The sequence below is a fragment of the Centruroides sculpturatus genome, unplaced genomic scaffold, assembly GCF_000671375.1.
Source record: "Centruroides sculpturatus isolate CEXI.00-Female unplaced genomic scaffold, Cexi_2.0 scaffold313, whole genome shotgun sequence".
NCBI lineage: Eukaryota > Metazoa > Arthropoda > Arachnida > Scorpiones > Buthidae > Centruroides > Centruroides sculpturatus.
In genome coordinates, this window is record NW_019384656.1 from 25778 (window position 1) to 43839 (window position 18062).

At 27.5% G+C, this 18062-nt stretch overlaps 2 protein-coding genes and 1 long non-coding RNA gene across 3 annotated transcripts in view; all 3 read right to left on the reverse strand.

Moving 5' to 3' along the window:
* Positions 1–2409, reverse strand: part of LOC111626454 (glycine-rich cell wall structural protein 1-like) — a 7072-nt gene extending 4663 nt beyond the window's left edge. The window contains exons 1-2 of the mRNA XM_023369831.1: positions 2395–2409; positions 1566–2319 (exon numbers count right to left, since the gene is read on the reverse strand). Coding sequence (XP_023225599.1) covers positions 1566–2319; positions 2395–2409 — 769 coding nt within the window. The remainder of the gene's footprint in view (positions 1–1565; positions 2320–2394) is intronic.
* A 5272-nt stretch (positions 2410–7681) lies between these two features.
* LOC111626440 lies at positions 7682–15027 on the reverse strand. Its single transcript, XR_002756882.1, has 3 exons — positions 14805–15027; positions 14489–14722; positions 7682–7807 (listed from the first exon to the last, which is right to left on the reverse strand). It is a non-coding gene; the product is annotated as an uncharacterized LOC111626440 (long non-coding RNA).
* Positions 15028–15356: 329 nt separating this feature from the next.
* Positions 15357–18062, reverse strand: part of LOC111626455 (glycine-rich cell wall structural protein 1.8-like) — a 6476-nt gene continuing 3770 nt past the window's right edge. Inside the window, exon 3 of the mRNA XM_023369832.1 lies at positions 15357–15394. Within this exon, the coding sequence (XP_023225600.1) occupies positions 15357–15394 (38 nt within the window). The remainder of the gene's footprint in view (positions 15395–18062) is intronic.

The following is an 18062-nucleotide window of genomic DNA, read 5'->3' on the forward strand; positions in this document are numbered from 1 at the left end:
AGCAGGGCTTCTTAAACTATGGGTCGCGACCCCATTTGGGGTCGCTTAGCAAAATCTTGGGGTTGCGAGATTTTGATGAGAGTTTGAAAATGGCATGCTTTGTGTCATAGGTTTTGTGAGTTGCGCTTTGTGTCATTTCTGGTGCAGCGAGACAACGATCCAGCAACACTGATTGCAGTGTGAACTAGTGTAGTGTTGTCGCTTTTCAGTGTATTCAGTTGTCTCTGTTCCATTGTAACACAAGAATGAACTGTGGTAGTACACCATTATTGTTTTTGCAAATTTGTATATATCTTTATTTTATAATTTTTTTTTGGGTCGCGAAAAAAATTACAATCATAAATGGGGTCGTGAATAAAAAAAGTTTAAGAATGCTTTATATTATAAAGCATTTTAAAATTAGTAATTAAAGTTAAATTTTATATTCTTAAAATGAATTTGGTAACATATATCAATTAGAATTTAAGAAGTAAAATATATTTATTTAATAGGGCCTGAGAGAGAGAGGTGAGATGAGACTCGAACTAGTCACAAATGTGTAGAACTACACCTCCAATAGACACTAATAAGACAAATGAAAACAGACTTTTTCGTGGCTTATCAAAAGAAACTTTATATTCCTTCCATATTATATTTTTTACATAAAAGATAAAATTTTGAGGGTTACTCTAAGAAACAGTTTTGCTGGCATTCCTCTAATTGAGCTTGTTTAATATTATTGTACTGTAAGTTAGTGGTATTATATCATGAGTTTTAATTATTGAAAATTAGATTTATTTATGAAGCGAATTTGTTGTATAATTAAAAAGAATACACACGATATTTTAGATTAAATAAAAAATGACAGTAAAGGTTGTTACACTTATAAAATAAGTTATATTAAGATTTGTTTTTAGGTCGTTCTCTCTGCCTACAATGAGTTTTCTTAGAAACGTATCCGATGAATTCTACTAGATTTATTTTCACAAGATTTTGTTTCAGGTAAAAATAGATAAAATTTATTATTATTTTATATCTATTGAATACAGAAGTTAAAAACTTAGATTGTTTAAAATAAACATTATGTATAATGTAACACGTGTATTATGTATTAATATATATTAAGTAATTTATCAGTTTTATTATTTATAATGTATGTTATCGTATTAACAAAAATTTATATATTTCTTCATAAGTTCATTAATTTGTAAGCATTTATCGATAGGAATATTTAAATATTGTAAAAAGAACAACAAATCCCATCAATTTTTCTTACGTTTAAAAATAAAAGTTGCACGTCACAAGCAATAATAGAAGATAAGTCATTCAATGAATTTTTTTATAAACGAAATTTATTTTATCTCAAAAAATACATATATACAAATTAAATCTGTAATAAGACAAAATATAAGAAAAAATGTAAATCGATTAAGAACCACAGCACAGCTGCATATAAAACGATGCATCCGTCCTATAAAATAAACGAAATAATCAATAATCGAATATGATTAATAATAGAATCATATAGAAAGATAAGAGACAAACCTGACGTAAAATTTCTATAAAGCTGTTAGAATATAATTAACAGCCTTTATGTCCTCCACCGAGGAGGCCGAGAGCTCCGAGTCCGAGACCGGGACTAAGTCCTCCTCCGAGGCCATGTCCGAGTCCTCCTCCGAGACCGTGTCCGAGTCCTCCCAAATGGCCGAGGGAAGGTACGACTGCCTTTCCGTGTCCTACGTGTTCCAGAGCAGGTACCACTGCCTTACCTAGTCCGACATGTGCCAAAGTTGGTACGACGGCTTTTCCAACTCCTATGTGCCCAACTGCTGGTACCACAGCTTTACCCACGCCTCCCAAGTGTCCTAAACCATGTCCAAGACCTCCAAGACCTCCGAGTCCCCCGAGACCTCCGAGACCTCCAAGACCATGTCCCAGTCCTCCTCCGAGACCGTGTCCTCCTTTTCCCCCGAGTCCTCCAAGTCCTAAACCTCCGAGACCGTGTCCTCCTTTTCCTCCGAGTCCTCCAAGCCCTAAACCTCCGAGACCGTGTCCTCCTTTTCCTCCGAGTCCTCCAAGTCCTAAACCTCCGAGACCGTGTCCTCCTTTTCCTCCGAGTCCTCCAAGTCCTAAACCTCCGAGACCACCGTGTCCTAGACCCCCGCCTACCCCGAGGATGTTGTAAGGATGATGTTTGCTAAAATATCGGTGACTTAATCCTTTATGGCCAAATTTATCGTAATGAGGGATGACATCCTTCTTGTGATCGGTAACGGCTCCTCCCGTACCTACTACTGCTCTAGTAAAAGTAACAGCCAAAAGGCTAACTAACAAGAAAACCTAAAAAAAGAAATTTTCAACGTTAGATAAACGTTCTTATCGATCTGTTGTAAATTCACGTATTCTATGACTTACCAGAAGCTTAACCATTGTAAAGTAATTGAAGTTGGATGCGAATTGCTTGCTAGTCGATTGCTTCACCAATGTTTATATAGAAAATTGACCAACTGGTACGGGTCAACTCGATCTAAACATAGTAAGCAAACCTGAAAATTTGGTGAAGTAAAAAGTTCATTGGAGGTATACCGCTAGTAAAACGAGCTTTATTTGATACCAGAACTAGGTGGTGGGTAATATTTTTCGAAACACCTATAATTAACATCGTTTCCTGTTTGGGGTTAACGTAGACAGGAAGACAAATTAGCATTAAAAAAAAAGTGAAAGTGAAATTGAAAATTAAGATTCTGTAATATAACTCTTCGGTGTGTGATATAATAATTTTTTATAATTAATACCTAAATCGACATGATTTAGGTATTAATTTTAAAACAGATTTTAAAAAATGTGATCGGTATCAGAATCAAATGGTAGTTTGAAAAGCTTGATTTTCTAAATATTATTAATTTTCTTCTTATTGTCTGTAACAAAAATGGGACATTTATTTTTCTTTATTTTTTACGAATAAATAAACAGCTACGTTGAAAGTTTTTGCTTAAATTTAACCACTTTAATAAGCTATTAACATTAGTTTTCCATAGCCAAAACTGTATATAATGATATCTTCCCAATAATTATACACATAAACAGTAAAAACAGCTACTATTTATTATTAATATATATTAAATTTTATTCGCTTTTGAGAAAAATTATATAGAGTACGTTAATTTAATTCAAAAATTTTATTCTAGTTATTATTAACCGCGGGAAATGGGATGAAATCTTAAATTTAATATCAATAAAAATTTTAAACGAGATAAAATAAATTAAGCGTAAAAAGCTGTCTCCATTCATTCTTGTTTAATAGCATTTAAAAATGTACATCCTGTTAATCCAGTAAATAAAATATCACTTTATCTTATAATCAAGATCGTTTGTAAAAGAAAAATCGAGAATTATTCTTGAATTTGATAAAATAAAATTAAAAAAACAATGATAAAAAGTCGATAGTTATCTAATCGAGATATCTCTTTCGGGATATTTATTTATAAAAATTTATTCCTGTCGCATTTTTATTTAGAATAAGCCTATATAAGGCATACATCTATATATAGAATCTTTAGAAGTAATCTGTTCATTTGTCTATTTAAAAAATCCTGACACGATAAAATTTATTTATAAGACACCATTCAGAATCAATTATCGTCAAAGATATACAGAAAAATAATTTATTCTTTAACATTACTTTAACCTTCATAACAATTTACATGAAAAGAATTTAAAAAATTTTATCTTAATGAACTTATTTATATCATTTAATTGCAAATTTTAAATAATATAAATTATCTTTTTGCTTTATCCTTGTAAATAAATTTAGAATTAAAAAAAAATTAATTAGAATTACAAATTATATTCGAAAAATTATTTAAAAATAAACGAAAGTTCTGTAACAAATAGCAATACATAAAGATTTTAAGTAGTGTATTAATAATGTTCCTATTACAGGAACGGTAAGATTTTAAAAATTATGAATGTTGAACTATCAAGAGTTTTTAGTGGTCGAGTTGTCTACTAGAATGGCAAGGTTATTAATACTTTCGTGATACATAAACGTAAAAAGTAACAGCTTATTTTTTTAAATTCTATTCATGAAAGCACAAGTTTTATGAGTACTATTCTACATGAATCAAAATTTTAAATTTATGAATTTTATATTTAACATTCCTTAAAATTTTCTTTGCTAGTTGTTTGATTATAGATTAACTTTTTATATTAAATAATTCGCTTTAAAATTCGCCATGATATACACGGAATATATAATATATATAAAGTATAATCAACAACGCAAAGCCCGATAAGTATATAGAAATATTCAGGCGATCGTTGGATGTTTCTACATATAATATATGCAAATTAAGAATTAAAAATAAACATAAAATATACGGAATATTCTGATTAATAAGTTTACAAGAATATGGTTTACGGATCACGCGGTAATTCGTACACGTTACTTTAAAATGTTTTATAAGTTTTTATACTTTTAAAGATTTTTGTATTATTCTGTTTATATTTTAAATAATTCACATTAAATTAACAATTAGAAAAGTTTCTGGTTTCTAATAAAATTTATTTTAAGGATATTTTGGTCGGTTTATAGTTATAAAAATAATAATAAAATTAATTAATTAATAGCTATCTATTTGGATTTAATTATTAAATTAAAATTTTTTCGAAATAAATAGCACATTTCTATCTTAAAATAATAATATTTTAAAACTATTTATATGCAAAATATGAATTTTTTTCCTGTTTTGAAACTTTTTATAAGCCATAATTTATGAGTAATTTATGTAACGGCAAAAGTTATTTTAAAATTTTATTAATGATCAAAATTCGTAAATACGCATATAAATTATAAATATATACAAGTTAATTTCAACATCTGAACTTAATTAATCATTTTGTAAACTTATATAAAGTTAATTAATTTAATAATGTTCTTGATACGATGTCTTGAACGATAGCTTAGCGAAAGAACGTAAAGTGGATGTAACATTCCTAAAAGGAAAAGAAAGAAAAATTATTATTATTTTTTAATTTATAAATTTATGACATTTAAGTATTACTTGACAATTCAATAATATTATTCAGAAATTCATAATCATTTAGTAATCGTATAACTGAATACTAAAACGATGAATTGCGACAAAGTCAATTCAAAATACTATAATATCTTATAAATATATTATGAAATTGTGCATTAAACAATGATTAAAAATACTTTTCAAGTCGTTTCAGTAAATTTAATAAATGCATTCTTAAAGACCTCGTAAACATTTTACTTTCAAAATAATTTAAAATAACCGGTTATATACGATTATTTGTTTTTTTTTATTTAAAGGTTATAGTTTCACCTTGTATATATTTTTAACCAGAAATTTGAATATTTATCATCTACAACTTTTTAAAAAATATTTAAATTCAATATTTTAAATATATTTTAAATTTTTAATAAAATCTGTAAANGGTAATATTTTTCGAAACACCTATAATTAACATCGTTTCCTGTTTGGGGTTAACGTAGACAGGAAGACAAATTAGCATTAAAAAAAAGTGAAAGTGAAATTGAAAATTAAGATTCTGTAATATAACTCTTCGGTGTGTGATATAATAATTTTTTATAATTAATACCTAAATCGACATGATTTAGGTATTAATTTTAAAACAGATTTTAAAAAATGTGATCGGTATCAGAATCAAATGGTAGTTTGAAAAGCTTGATTTTCTAAATATTATTAATTTTCTTCTTATTGTCTGTAACAAAAATGGGACATTTATTTTTCTTTATTTTTTACGAATAAATAAACAGCTACGTTGAAAGTTTTTGCTTAAATTTAACCACTTTAATAAGCTATTAACATTAGTTTTCCATAGCCAAAACTGTATATAATGATATCTTCCCAATAATTATACACATAAACAGTAAAAACAGCTACTATTTATTATTAATATATATTAAATTTTATTCGCTTTTGAGAAAAATTATATAGAGTACGTTAATTTAATTCAAAAATTTTATTCTAGTTATTATTAACCGCGGGAAATGGGATGAAATCTTAAATTTAATATCAATAAAAATTTTAAACGAGATAAAATAAATTAAGCGTAAAAAGCTGTCTCCATTCATTCTTGTTTAATAGCATTTAAAAATGTACATCCTGTTAATCCAGTAAATAAAATATCACTTTATCTTATAATCAAGATCGTTTGTAAAAGAAAAATCGAGAATTATTCTTGAATTTGATAAAATAAAATTAAAAAAACAATGATAAAAAGTCGATAGTTATCTAATCGAGATATCTCTTTCGGGATATTTATTTATAAAAATTTATTCCTGTCGCATTTTTATTTAGAATAAGCCTATATAAGGCATACATCTATATATAGAATCTTTAGAAGTAATCTGTTCATTTGTCTATTTAAAAAATCCTGACACGATAAAATTTATTTATAAGACACCATTCAGAATCAATTATCGTCAAAGATATACAGAAAAATAATTTATTCTTTAACATTACTTTAACCTTCATAACAATTTACATGAAAAGAATTTAAAAAATTTTATCTTAATGAACTTATTTATATCATTTAATTGCAAATTTTAAATAATATAAATTATCTTTTTGCTTTATCCTTGTAAATAAATTTAGAATTAAAAAAAAATTAATTAGAATTACAAATTATATTCGAAAAATTATTTAAAAATAAACGAAAGTTCTGTAACAAATAGCAATACATAAAGATTTTAAGTAGTGTATTAATAATGTTCCTATTACAGGAACGGTAAGATTTTAAAAATTATGAATGTTGAACTATCAAGAGTTTTTAGTGGTCGAGTTGTCTACTAGAATGGCAAGGTTATTAATACTTTCGTGATACATAAACGTAAAAAGTAACAGCTTATTTTTTTAAATTCTATTCATGAAAGCACAAGTTTTATGAGTACTATTCTACATGAATCAAAATTTTAAATTTATGAATTTTATATTTAACATTCCTTAAAATTTTCTTTGCTAGTTGTTTGATTATAGATTAACTTTTTATATTAAATAATTCGCTTTAAAATTCGCCATGATATACACGGAATATATAATATATATAAAGTATAATCAACAACGCAAAGCCCGATAAGTATATAGAAATATTCAGGCGATCGTTGGATGTTTCTACATATAATATATGCAAATTAAGAATTAAAAATAAACATAAAATATACGGAATATTCTGATTAATAAGTTTACAAGAATATGGTTTACGGATCACGCGGTAATTCGTACACGTTACTTTAAAATGTTTTATAAGTTTTTATACTTTTAAAGATTTTTGTATTATTCTGTTTATATTTTAAATAATTCACATTAAATTAACAATTAGAAAAGTTTCTGGTTTCTAATAAAATTTATTTTAAGGATATTTTGGTCGGTTTATAGTTATAAAAATAATAATAAAATTAATTAATTAATAGCTATCTATTTGGATTTAATTATTAAATTAAAAATTTTTCGAAATAAATAGCACATTTCTATCTTAAAATAATAATATTTTAAAACTATTTATATGCAAAATATGAATTTTTTTCCTGTTTTGAAACTTTTTATAAGCCATAATTTATGAGTAATTTATGTAACGGCAAAAGTTATTTTAAAATTTTATTAATGATCAAAATTCGTAAATACGCATATAAATTATAAATATATACAAGTTAATTTCAACATCTGAACTTAATTAATCATTTTGTAAACTTATATAAAGTTAATTAATTTAATAATGTTCTTGATACGATGTCTTGAACGATAGCTTAGCGAAAGAACGTAAAGTGGATGTAACATTCCTAAAAGGAAAAGAAAGAAAAATTATTATTATTTTTTATTTTATAAATTTATGACATTTAAGTATTACTTGACAATTCAATAATATTATTCAGAAATTCATAATCATTTAGTAATCGTATAACTGAATACTAAAACGATGAATTGCGACAAAGTCAATTCAAAATACTATAATATCTTATAAATATATTATGAAATTGTGCATTAAACAATGATTAAAAATACTTTTCAAGTCGTTTCAGTAAATTTAATAAATGCATTCTTAAAGACCTCGTAAACATTTTACTTTCAAAATAATTTAAAATAACCGGTTATATACGATTATTTGTTTTAATGTAGATTAAATTTTCTCGAGACGTTTTTCACTAATTTCTTGCTGTTTATACGTCACGTAAGTTTTCTGCGTTACATATTACTTTTACTTTTCTTGATTTGACCCGAAAAACCTATCTTTTCGTATACGGAAGTAAATATTTTATACCAGGAAGTGACGTTGTACTTCTGTTTTTTCCATTGACCTACTACTATCTGTGTCAACTTCCTGATCAATATTTTCTTTTGTTTTCGTTTTATTTTGTACTTATTATTACTAGTTTGAAACTTTTGTTCGACTCTATAACATTGAATTTCCAGTTTTATAACGCTCGAGAGGTCAAAAGTATAAAGATAAAGTGTTACTTTGTGTAAGCAGTAGTAAAGATAAACCTATTATAACTTGTTAGAAATTTTCTATTTGGAAGCTATAAAAATATAACTAGAACATTAAATAGTTTAAATTTAAGAATCTAAACTTAGATCCCATAATAAAATCAATGGTTAAACTTAGAAAGAAAATAGAACCAGTTTTAATTAGATAATTTTTCAAATAACTAAAAAATATAGAGTTAAATATAATGAAAAGACTAAGAAATCTTTAACAAAACTAGATTCCTTTTTAAAATACAGTATTTTAGAAAAGTTATTATATTTTCCTCTAAATCTTGACAATAATTATAAATAAAATAAGCCAGTAAAATGAAATTTATCATTAATTAAAGAAGATAAAATAAGATTTATCTAGTTAAAAAGTGCAAAAGTCCGTAAAAGAAAGTGTAAGCTACTTACTTCACCAGTACAATCACTTTAACAGGCTATATACATCACTACACTGTTTCCTTTTCAAATAAAGATCGCTGAGCTCGGTGTCGTTTTTAAACTATAGGCAAGTTCCCACGAATTATATTTTTCCTCCTTACTCCTTAATATAACATCGAGATAGGTCACTATTGTTTCATTAAAATGTAACACTCTACACAATACTCTATTAATATAATCAGTAATTATCCGATGGTAGAATATTCTCAACCGTGTAAATAAGGTTATATAAGTAGAAAATGTATATAAATGGGTTTATATACTTTGAAATTAGACCTAAATTCACTTGTAAAAACGCTAAGATATTACGCACGATAGATTAATAAATAGGAAGTAATTATATCAATCAAAGTCACTTCTAGATAAAAATGATTTAATTAGAATTAGGTAAACGTTATAAAAGTTTTATTTTTGCATAGAATAATTGAGTTTTTGTCATTAAAGTATATAGAAAATTATTTAATTTCATTTTTAAATATTTGAATTTTTCATTTTATTTCCCAAAATTTTATATGAGAATCTTGGACTTTTTGGTCTCTTAATGAAATTTAATTTGAGAGTATTACTGAATTAAAAAAATATATCCAAGAAATTTTAAGTCTTTCTCACGAGATTTTCGAAATATTCATCCAACGTATATAATCACTATACGAATATACAATATTAAAATAAATATTAAATTTTATGATAAAAAAGAAAATTCTAAAGCCATAAACAGCAACTTCCAGCGTTTCTCCCCATATTCTTTAAATAAATTTTGAAATTTAATTATGATAAACTAAGAAATTAATTAAAGTTTAAGTTAAACCCGTTAAATCAGTTTAATATTAAATCTCGTTAAAGTAATTTTAGTAAAATGCAAGTAAAACAAGATCCGACTCAAGTCTTGTTTTTTTTTTTCTTTTTTAAAGTAATTTACCGATTTTAAAATAACGTTAATTTTCGTGAAATCTGATTGATCAATTCCCGAAATACTTCAAAAAATAGATTAACAGGAACAAGGAAAACTTTTTATAATTTTAAATGTAAAATAGTGAAATATTTTTCATTATTTTGACGAGAAATTTGAGGAAATATTATTTATTTATTTACGAAAAACTCAACTAATAACTAATATTTATTTATTTTTTTCTTGAATTATATTTTTATAGCCTACTTGATAAATTATTTTCTTATTACTCTATTTATTATTTTATTATTAATAGTTTTATTGAATAAAAATTAAACGAGAGTAAGTTAACTTATTTCTATTTTATTTAAAGAACTATATTAAATTTATGATCTCTTATTACTGTTAAAAAGTATTGATGATCTGTAATTTTAATATTTTTATTATAAAATATATAAACTTTTTATGTATTTTATTTTATTTCAATTTTATACATGACTTATTTTCAAATACATTTTTTAAAAGTATTTAAAATAAATGTTGAAATATAGGTGTAAAAGTATATGCAGTAAAACCTCTGAACAACGGCCACGAACGGAAACATTTAAAAATGGCCGTTGTTTGAAGGTTATTTTGTATGTAGTTTTGTTCTAAAAAAGTTCTTGAACAAATTTTTGCTGTTTACAGGTGGTCGTGGATGTTCGATTTCGAAAGTTTGACTTAAAATTAATTATCATTTAATTTTATAAAGAAATTTAAATCATTATCCAATTAAAAATCTTATATTTATTTAATATTAGCATTATTCATATTGAATAATGTAACTACGGTAATTTAAAAATCAAAGGAAGGTTAGTCAAACACTGCCATCTGTTATGGAAATCCAACACTAAAATTAATTGTAAAGAATTAAAATTAATTGTAAAGAATTAAATAAAATTAAATATTTACTATTAATTCTATAATTCAGTTCGTTAATTAAAATATAAATAATTTAATATTCGATGCAAATCCATAATTTTGGTATTCATTTTTAATAAATTTTTTATACCAAATTGCTCATTTATTGATTAATTGTCGAAATTAATTTTTTTACAAAGTTATTTCTTTAAATTTTATTGATATTTTTTATATTAGGTTACTCACGAACGGAAATAATTCCTTGGACAGTATAATTAAATAAGACTCTATCTGGTATAATTAATATGCCATTAAGTTACTGTTAGAATTATTAAATTTTATATAATTACTTTCTCATTTATTTAAATTTGATAAAAATAGCATTGGACATGTTACTGAATTTTTGATAAGTTTAACAAAATTTTAGCATTTTAAACGCCATTAAAAATTTTCTGAAAATTACTATTTCGATACAATTGTCAACACGACATTTGTAATTACAGTAATACAATAATTACGAAATTCATTGTGTTTGTTTGTATTATAGCACCATCTATGGGTAAATATTGTAAACTACTTTATCTTACTTTTAATAAATTTACTTATTTCATTTATTTTAATAATTAACTTCCATTATAAATTTATAAAATGTTAATATTAGAACAGTCCTTTTAAAAGAAATTAGTTAACTCTTCTATAGAATAGATTAAATTACTTTTTTCTCCTATATACTTATTTAAAATCTAAATTCTTAAAATTTTAATAAAAACCTTTAATTACTTTTTTGCTTTAGCTGCCTTTAAATAATTTTTTTAGTAATTTAATTAACAATTCTTAAAACAGGCAATTTTATATAGTCAGCTGTATGTTAACCCATAAAACTTTATTACTCCTTTATATAAAGCAGGGCTTCTTAAACTATGGGTCGCGACCCCATTTGGGGTCGCTTAGCAAAATCTTGGGGTTGCGAGATTTTGATGAGAGTTTGAAAATGGCATGCTTTGTGTCATAGGTTTTGTGAGTTGCGCTTTGTGTCATTTCTGGTGCAGCGAGACAACGATCCAGCAACACTGATTGCAGTGTGAACTAGTGTAGTGTTGTCGCTTTTCAGTGTATTCAGTTGTCTCTGTTCCATTGTAACACAAGAATGAACTGTGGTAGTACACCATTATTGTTTTTGCAAATTTGTATATATCTTTATTTTATANTTCTGTAAGATTTTCTTATTTTTTATTAACCCTCAATACCGAAATAATCCCGGGATCCCGGGATTGACTAAGTATAATCCCGAAATCCCGGGATTAGAAATAAGGACCGGGATCGAATTCCCTAGATAGGACTGATAATTACACATATATTGAAATATAAAGAAGTTCGTTGATGGTTTGGAAATGCATTATATCAAAAGTTTAGTCGAATCAATGCAAATCTTGCTACCACTCATTATCTTCGTTACCTTTCTTGCCCTTGAAAAACAAGTAAACATCTTATAAGATGACAATGACCCTAAGCACTACCTTGCGAGTCAAAACATTGCTAAATCAAAAAAATCGAATGTTAAATGACCCCAGATTACCCAATCACCGGATCTAAACATCATGAAACACGTCTCGTTTGAATTAAAAAGATAAAAAATTTCAAATATAGAATAAGTATTATATAATCAAACATAGAAAAACTTTGGACAAGAATAGAAGCCATTTTAAATAATATTAAACTTAGAAACTTTGCAGAAAGTTAATCCACATAATATCTAATAGAACTTAGGCAAAAGATCTATTAATCATTAGAAAATATTAATCACTATGTTACATTCTGTTGAATTCAAGTTTGTATTTAATTAATAATTTATCAAGTTTTTAATGTTTAAATTTGATAAAATGTACCAAAGATTAATGTAATATACTAAAAATGTAGAATAACGAAACTTATTAAAATAATCGAGTTTTTTTTAATTTCTTAATTTTTATATTTTATTTACATAATTAGTTTAATGCTTAATAAAATTTAATCGCTATATATGTATACGATTATACGTTCGTTCTATTATACACCTATTTCTATTTTTCATATCTTTATTATAATTGATACTAAAAATATTACATCGATTATCCAGTAACTGGTGGGCCTGCACCTTCTTTAATTGAATGAAATTATGAGATCGCAATTGAAATTCCCACGACTGCAAGACTAGATTATTGGGCATCATGAATGGCATTATGTGTAGCGAACGATATTTATTAAAAGGATATGCTCAAACAATTATAAAACGTAATTTGAAGATTTATTAATTATAAAAATTATTTTTAGTTAATAGTAATTCATCTAACATTTTATACTACCATTTTTAACAACAGCATCTAATTGAAGGAATGTTTAAAATTTAACCTATTTTACTGCGAGAAAATAACGAGTAAAATAATTACGGTAACATTTAAAATATTAAAACAGTAGTTCAAACTACATGGTTTTCTCAGGAATGTTATGAAGAGTATGTCTAGTTAGCTCGACAAGATACAAGTATATGGTTTCGATTTATTTCTTCCATTTTTTACAACGCAAAATGTTTCTTGTGTTTTATTGAGGAAAGGAATGAGAATAATAAATAGATTAGAGGTGCATTTTTAAGTTATAATTATGTGACTTCTGTTGATCAGACAAAAGGATAATTCCGCAAGGCTCTGGATGCCAATCAACAATGCCGGAAAATTGATGATCTACCTATAATTTTAATTTTGTTGAATATCAGTTTGAAATCTCCAAATTTCTGAAAAATATTCTTTCAATAAACTTGAATAAGACATAAATTATAGATCACTTATAATTTTAGTATCCAGTGTTACCATCTCCAACTCCTCGATTACTACCATCACTATATTCTCTATGATAACTTCCTTCGTTTCGTTTGTTATTATTACTTCCATTTCCATTTTTATATTTACCATAATTGTCTCCACCTCCTCCATATCCTTCACTTTTGTGCTCTATTGTATTTCTATTATTATTATCACCTCCTCTGTAACTTCCATTTTTGCTTATGCCTCCTCCATATCTCTCGCTTTTACCGTTACCTCCGTATCCTCCGTTATTACCACCTCCATCGTATCCTCCGTTGTTACCACCTGCACCGTATCCTCCGTTGTTACTACCTCCCCTGTATCCTCCGTTGTTACCACCTCCGCCGTATCCTCCGCTGTTACCACCTCCCCTGTATCCTCCGCTGTTACCATCTCCCCTGTATCCTCCATTGTTACCANTAGGTTTTAATTGTATTGTTTGGATTTGTTAAGTAGTTTAAAAAGAACATTTATTTATGATGAGAAAAATTCTTAACGAGAAATTAATGTATTTTATAAAAGCTATGAAAGTTGCTACGTTATGAGACTGGACGAACGAGTGTAATAGCCTTTTTTAAACGAGCTATAAAGTTCATTGAGTATGCCCTTGACCCGAATAAAAAATGTTTGCTCGATCGGGCATTGCTTGCGATGACAATGAAAGATAAACTTACCTTTTATGTATTTAAAAGATAGTGGTTAGCTGACTTAACTATTAATAATAAGTTATTTCAAATAATTATTATTGATCAAAATTCCATATTAAAATAGTGAAATTTGAGAAAACTCGTTTCTATTTCATCAAAACAATCTAATTTTAAAAAGTAGATAATAAAAAGTTTTGATCAAATTGAAATATAAGCTATCCCTTATCGCATAAAATTAGTTAAGCTCGAGTTTGTAAATCAGCTATCAAAACTCACCACATGGCTTCCTTATCAATAGTGGTGACCGTGTACTCTTCTGTAGTGTCCACGGCTTCTATAATAGCTGCCATGAGGCCTATTACCAAAAGCATGGCTCCGAGTGATAGAACCTCCGTAAAATCCTCTAGATCTATGTCCTCCTCCTCTAGATCCATGATAGGTATCATAGGCAGGGTGTCCAGCGAATACTTCCAACGCTAGGAAGCAAAAGACTAAGAAAATAACTGCAACCTGTAGAATGAAACTACATATATTATTATCAGATGCACTCATTCGTAAATTTAACGTAATTTAAACTCGTAATTGAACATACCTTAAATTTCGACATTTTTCGATACCCATGTTGAAGTCTTGATTTCTTTTATACCGTTTGAATGTTATGAAGTTGTTCTCCTCCGCGATTATGAGATAGGATGCTACAAGGTCGTAGAATAAACAAATCAGATTCTTGGGAATTCAGAACGAGGACGTCTAGAATACAGTAAATGATTTTGCGTATATACCTTGAACAAAAATAATTTTTAAGTTAATTCTATTATGTGAATTATATTATTTGGTTACATTGATTAAATTAATTTTCTAACCATCATCTTTTCAGCAAAATTGTTTGAAATTGCACATAATATCTTTAAATTTTAAAATATGTCTATCTAACAATCATTGGCTAGATACACTATCAGCATACATTCAGTGTAATGCCTGATAATAATTAATTAGTATCGATTTCTCGATAATGATTATTTAAAAATTTAATTTAATTTGTAAATTTTCTTTTAACGTTAATTATAAATACAGTTTTTAATCCTTCAAGATTGTTTGAACATCTACGTTGACGGGTGAACTTTTTGATTGTCTTCTCTACGCTTCAAATTCTTTTCTTTTCAATATAACAAATTCCAAAAGCTGAAACAATTAAAATTTTGAATGTTGGAAATTTTCCAAATATTCACATAATTTAGAATTAATGACAGTTTAAGACAAAAGAATTTTTTTTATAATTATTATATTGGGATTCGGATTGTGAACGAAAAAAGCGAGAGAATAAACTTTTTTAAAGATCATTTCTATAAATATCTCATTGATAACAGCATATAATAAAAAATATAGTTTTGTGCTATACTCCTATATCAATGGATCTACGACTATCCTCTCACTTTTATATCACGGTAATACGGTTCTACTCTTATGACAGGAAGTGTAGAGTATGTCGGTCAAGGAAGGAGCTTGTTCTCACATTATCTTTAGAAAGAATTTTTTCTGATAATTCTATCACATTTTTTTCTGATGTACTTAATCGAATTGTAGAAGCTGATGAATTATGGTTTGTGTAATTGGATTTCTGTAAAGTTCCTTCTTAGAACACAAAATTTTATTTTTTTCACTTTTCGTTAATTGATAATGATCTTTTTCAGATACACAACGTTATTTTCTTAAAAGATTTTATCAAAAGATTGTATCAAAAGAGTTTGCAGGATTTCTGCTTACAATTTATTCACCTTCGTAAACAGAGGCGGAACAACTTCACTGCGGCCATGGTTCGAAATTTTAATGCGTCTCTTATCCCTCCCAACCTCACTCCACCTCAAAGGACGGGACTTGTATTCCCCCTAAAAAACCTTTAACCCTTGACTGAAATAAAAAGGATCATGGGCCCCGTTGGCTCCAGATCCTGATGCGGCCGAACCAATCTGCGCTATTAAGTTCCACTATTGTTTGTAATTCAATTTTTCACAAGGAATACGGCAAGATCATTATCAGAAGAAATCAAAGACTAATGTAAAATGGAATTATAAAATAACACAACTAACAAAAAATTATGACAGCACTAATAGAAGAAATGCTCTCAAAATAATACTGGAACAAACTGCCTCCTGTGACTAACACACACTTGGTCCGGTCAGAAGAGTAGAACGTGTTATCACGATAAAAACGGAAGAGGACAAACCTAAATCCATGGATATAGGCGCTAACACAAAACTATATATTTTATTATATGCTGTTATCAACAAGACCAGGCATGGCCAACATACGACTCGCGGGCCGGATCCGGCCCGTTTAATGAATTTATGCAGCCCGCGATTAATATTTCAATATTAGCTACTCAAGTCCGAATAGCTCGATGAAATATTCTGACGCCTAAAAAAAGGTCAATAACTCACTGTGCGTTTAGAGTTAACCCTCCATTACATAAGTACAGCGTAGAACGTTGATAAAGCATGATAATGTGAAAAATGTATCTGTAATCTCTATCTACAATTTAGTCTCTACTGCGTGACATCACAATGAGATCTCGCACCACCTCAAAATCTTCCTAGGGCAGCCTGTGGTTCGGCCCGTGAAAAAAGTTTTCTTTCCAATTCGGCCCGAGGGCAAAAAGTGTTGACCACCCCTGAACAAGAAATAATCTTAAAAAGAATCTGAACTGAGAGAAGACAGTCAAAAATGTTCATCTCTTATTAAATAAAGGTTCAAGATTCCTTTAATGTGGAAATTGATTTAAATTTCAAATCAATGGCATACTTGTGAAATTAACCATTGAAAAATTTTTAAATTCGATGAAAAATAACATTAATATTTCATGCACTTGAATGTTAACATATTGACTTTTTTTATTCGAATTATTTAAATAATGTTCCAATTTGAATATTTATTTGTTTGCATTTAATCTTTATTAAATGCAAACAAAAAAATTAAATAACAATTAAATTAAATATCAAACAATTAAATGCATCAAGATATTTAAATATCAAATCGAACAATAAGATGTTTGAAAGTAGTGGAATGAACGGAAAAATGAAAATAAAGTGATTATTTCTATTGAAAACAAACAAGAAAAAGATTGAAATTTATTATAAATTTTAGGAATGAAATAAGAAATAATTGTTGGAGAATTATACGCGTAACAGAAGTAGCCTAAATCTAGTGACTTTTAATCAGATTTACGCAAAAATTACTAGAAGAAAACGAATGAAACTTGCTGCCCACTAGTGACCGAGTGGATAAACCACTAGGCCACTGGTGGATATTGCTCAACAACACTAGTGACGGGTTTGCACATCGCTAACGGGCCAGCCGTTAGAGTTTCCCGGATTTTCTTTATATAAATAACACCTAAATTTGGGCCAGTTTTCCATAATAGTCCTCTCGAAAAGTATCTCTCGTTACCAGATCGCTCATATGCTACATTACTTTGTACTATCAATCCAGTCCAATCCATGAAGCATGATAGGACTAGAGGATTTGATCCCGGGATCTCGAAAATCGGGATCCCGGGATCCCGACCACTTTTCAGTCCCAAAATTTTCGGGATTAAGTTTTCCTAATCCCGAGATTTTCGGGATTGACGTCATTTAAAAAAAAGTTGCAAAATAGACTGCATGAAGCGAAACGTTCAGTGCCAGTGCTTTTAACAGAATTGCTTGCCTATCATTTTAATATAAAATACAAGAAATTTTATTCCAAGCAAGCAGCAGAAATTAACCTAGCGGGCTTGCGATGCTTGCTTGGAATAAAACTTCTTGTATTTTCAACTAAAATGATAGGCAAGCAGTTCTCACTGGGTTACTTGGTA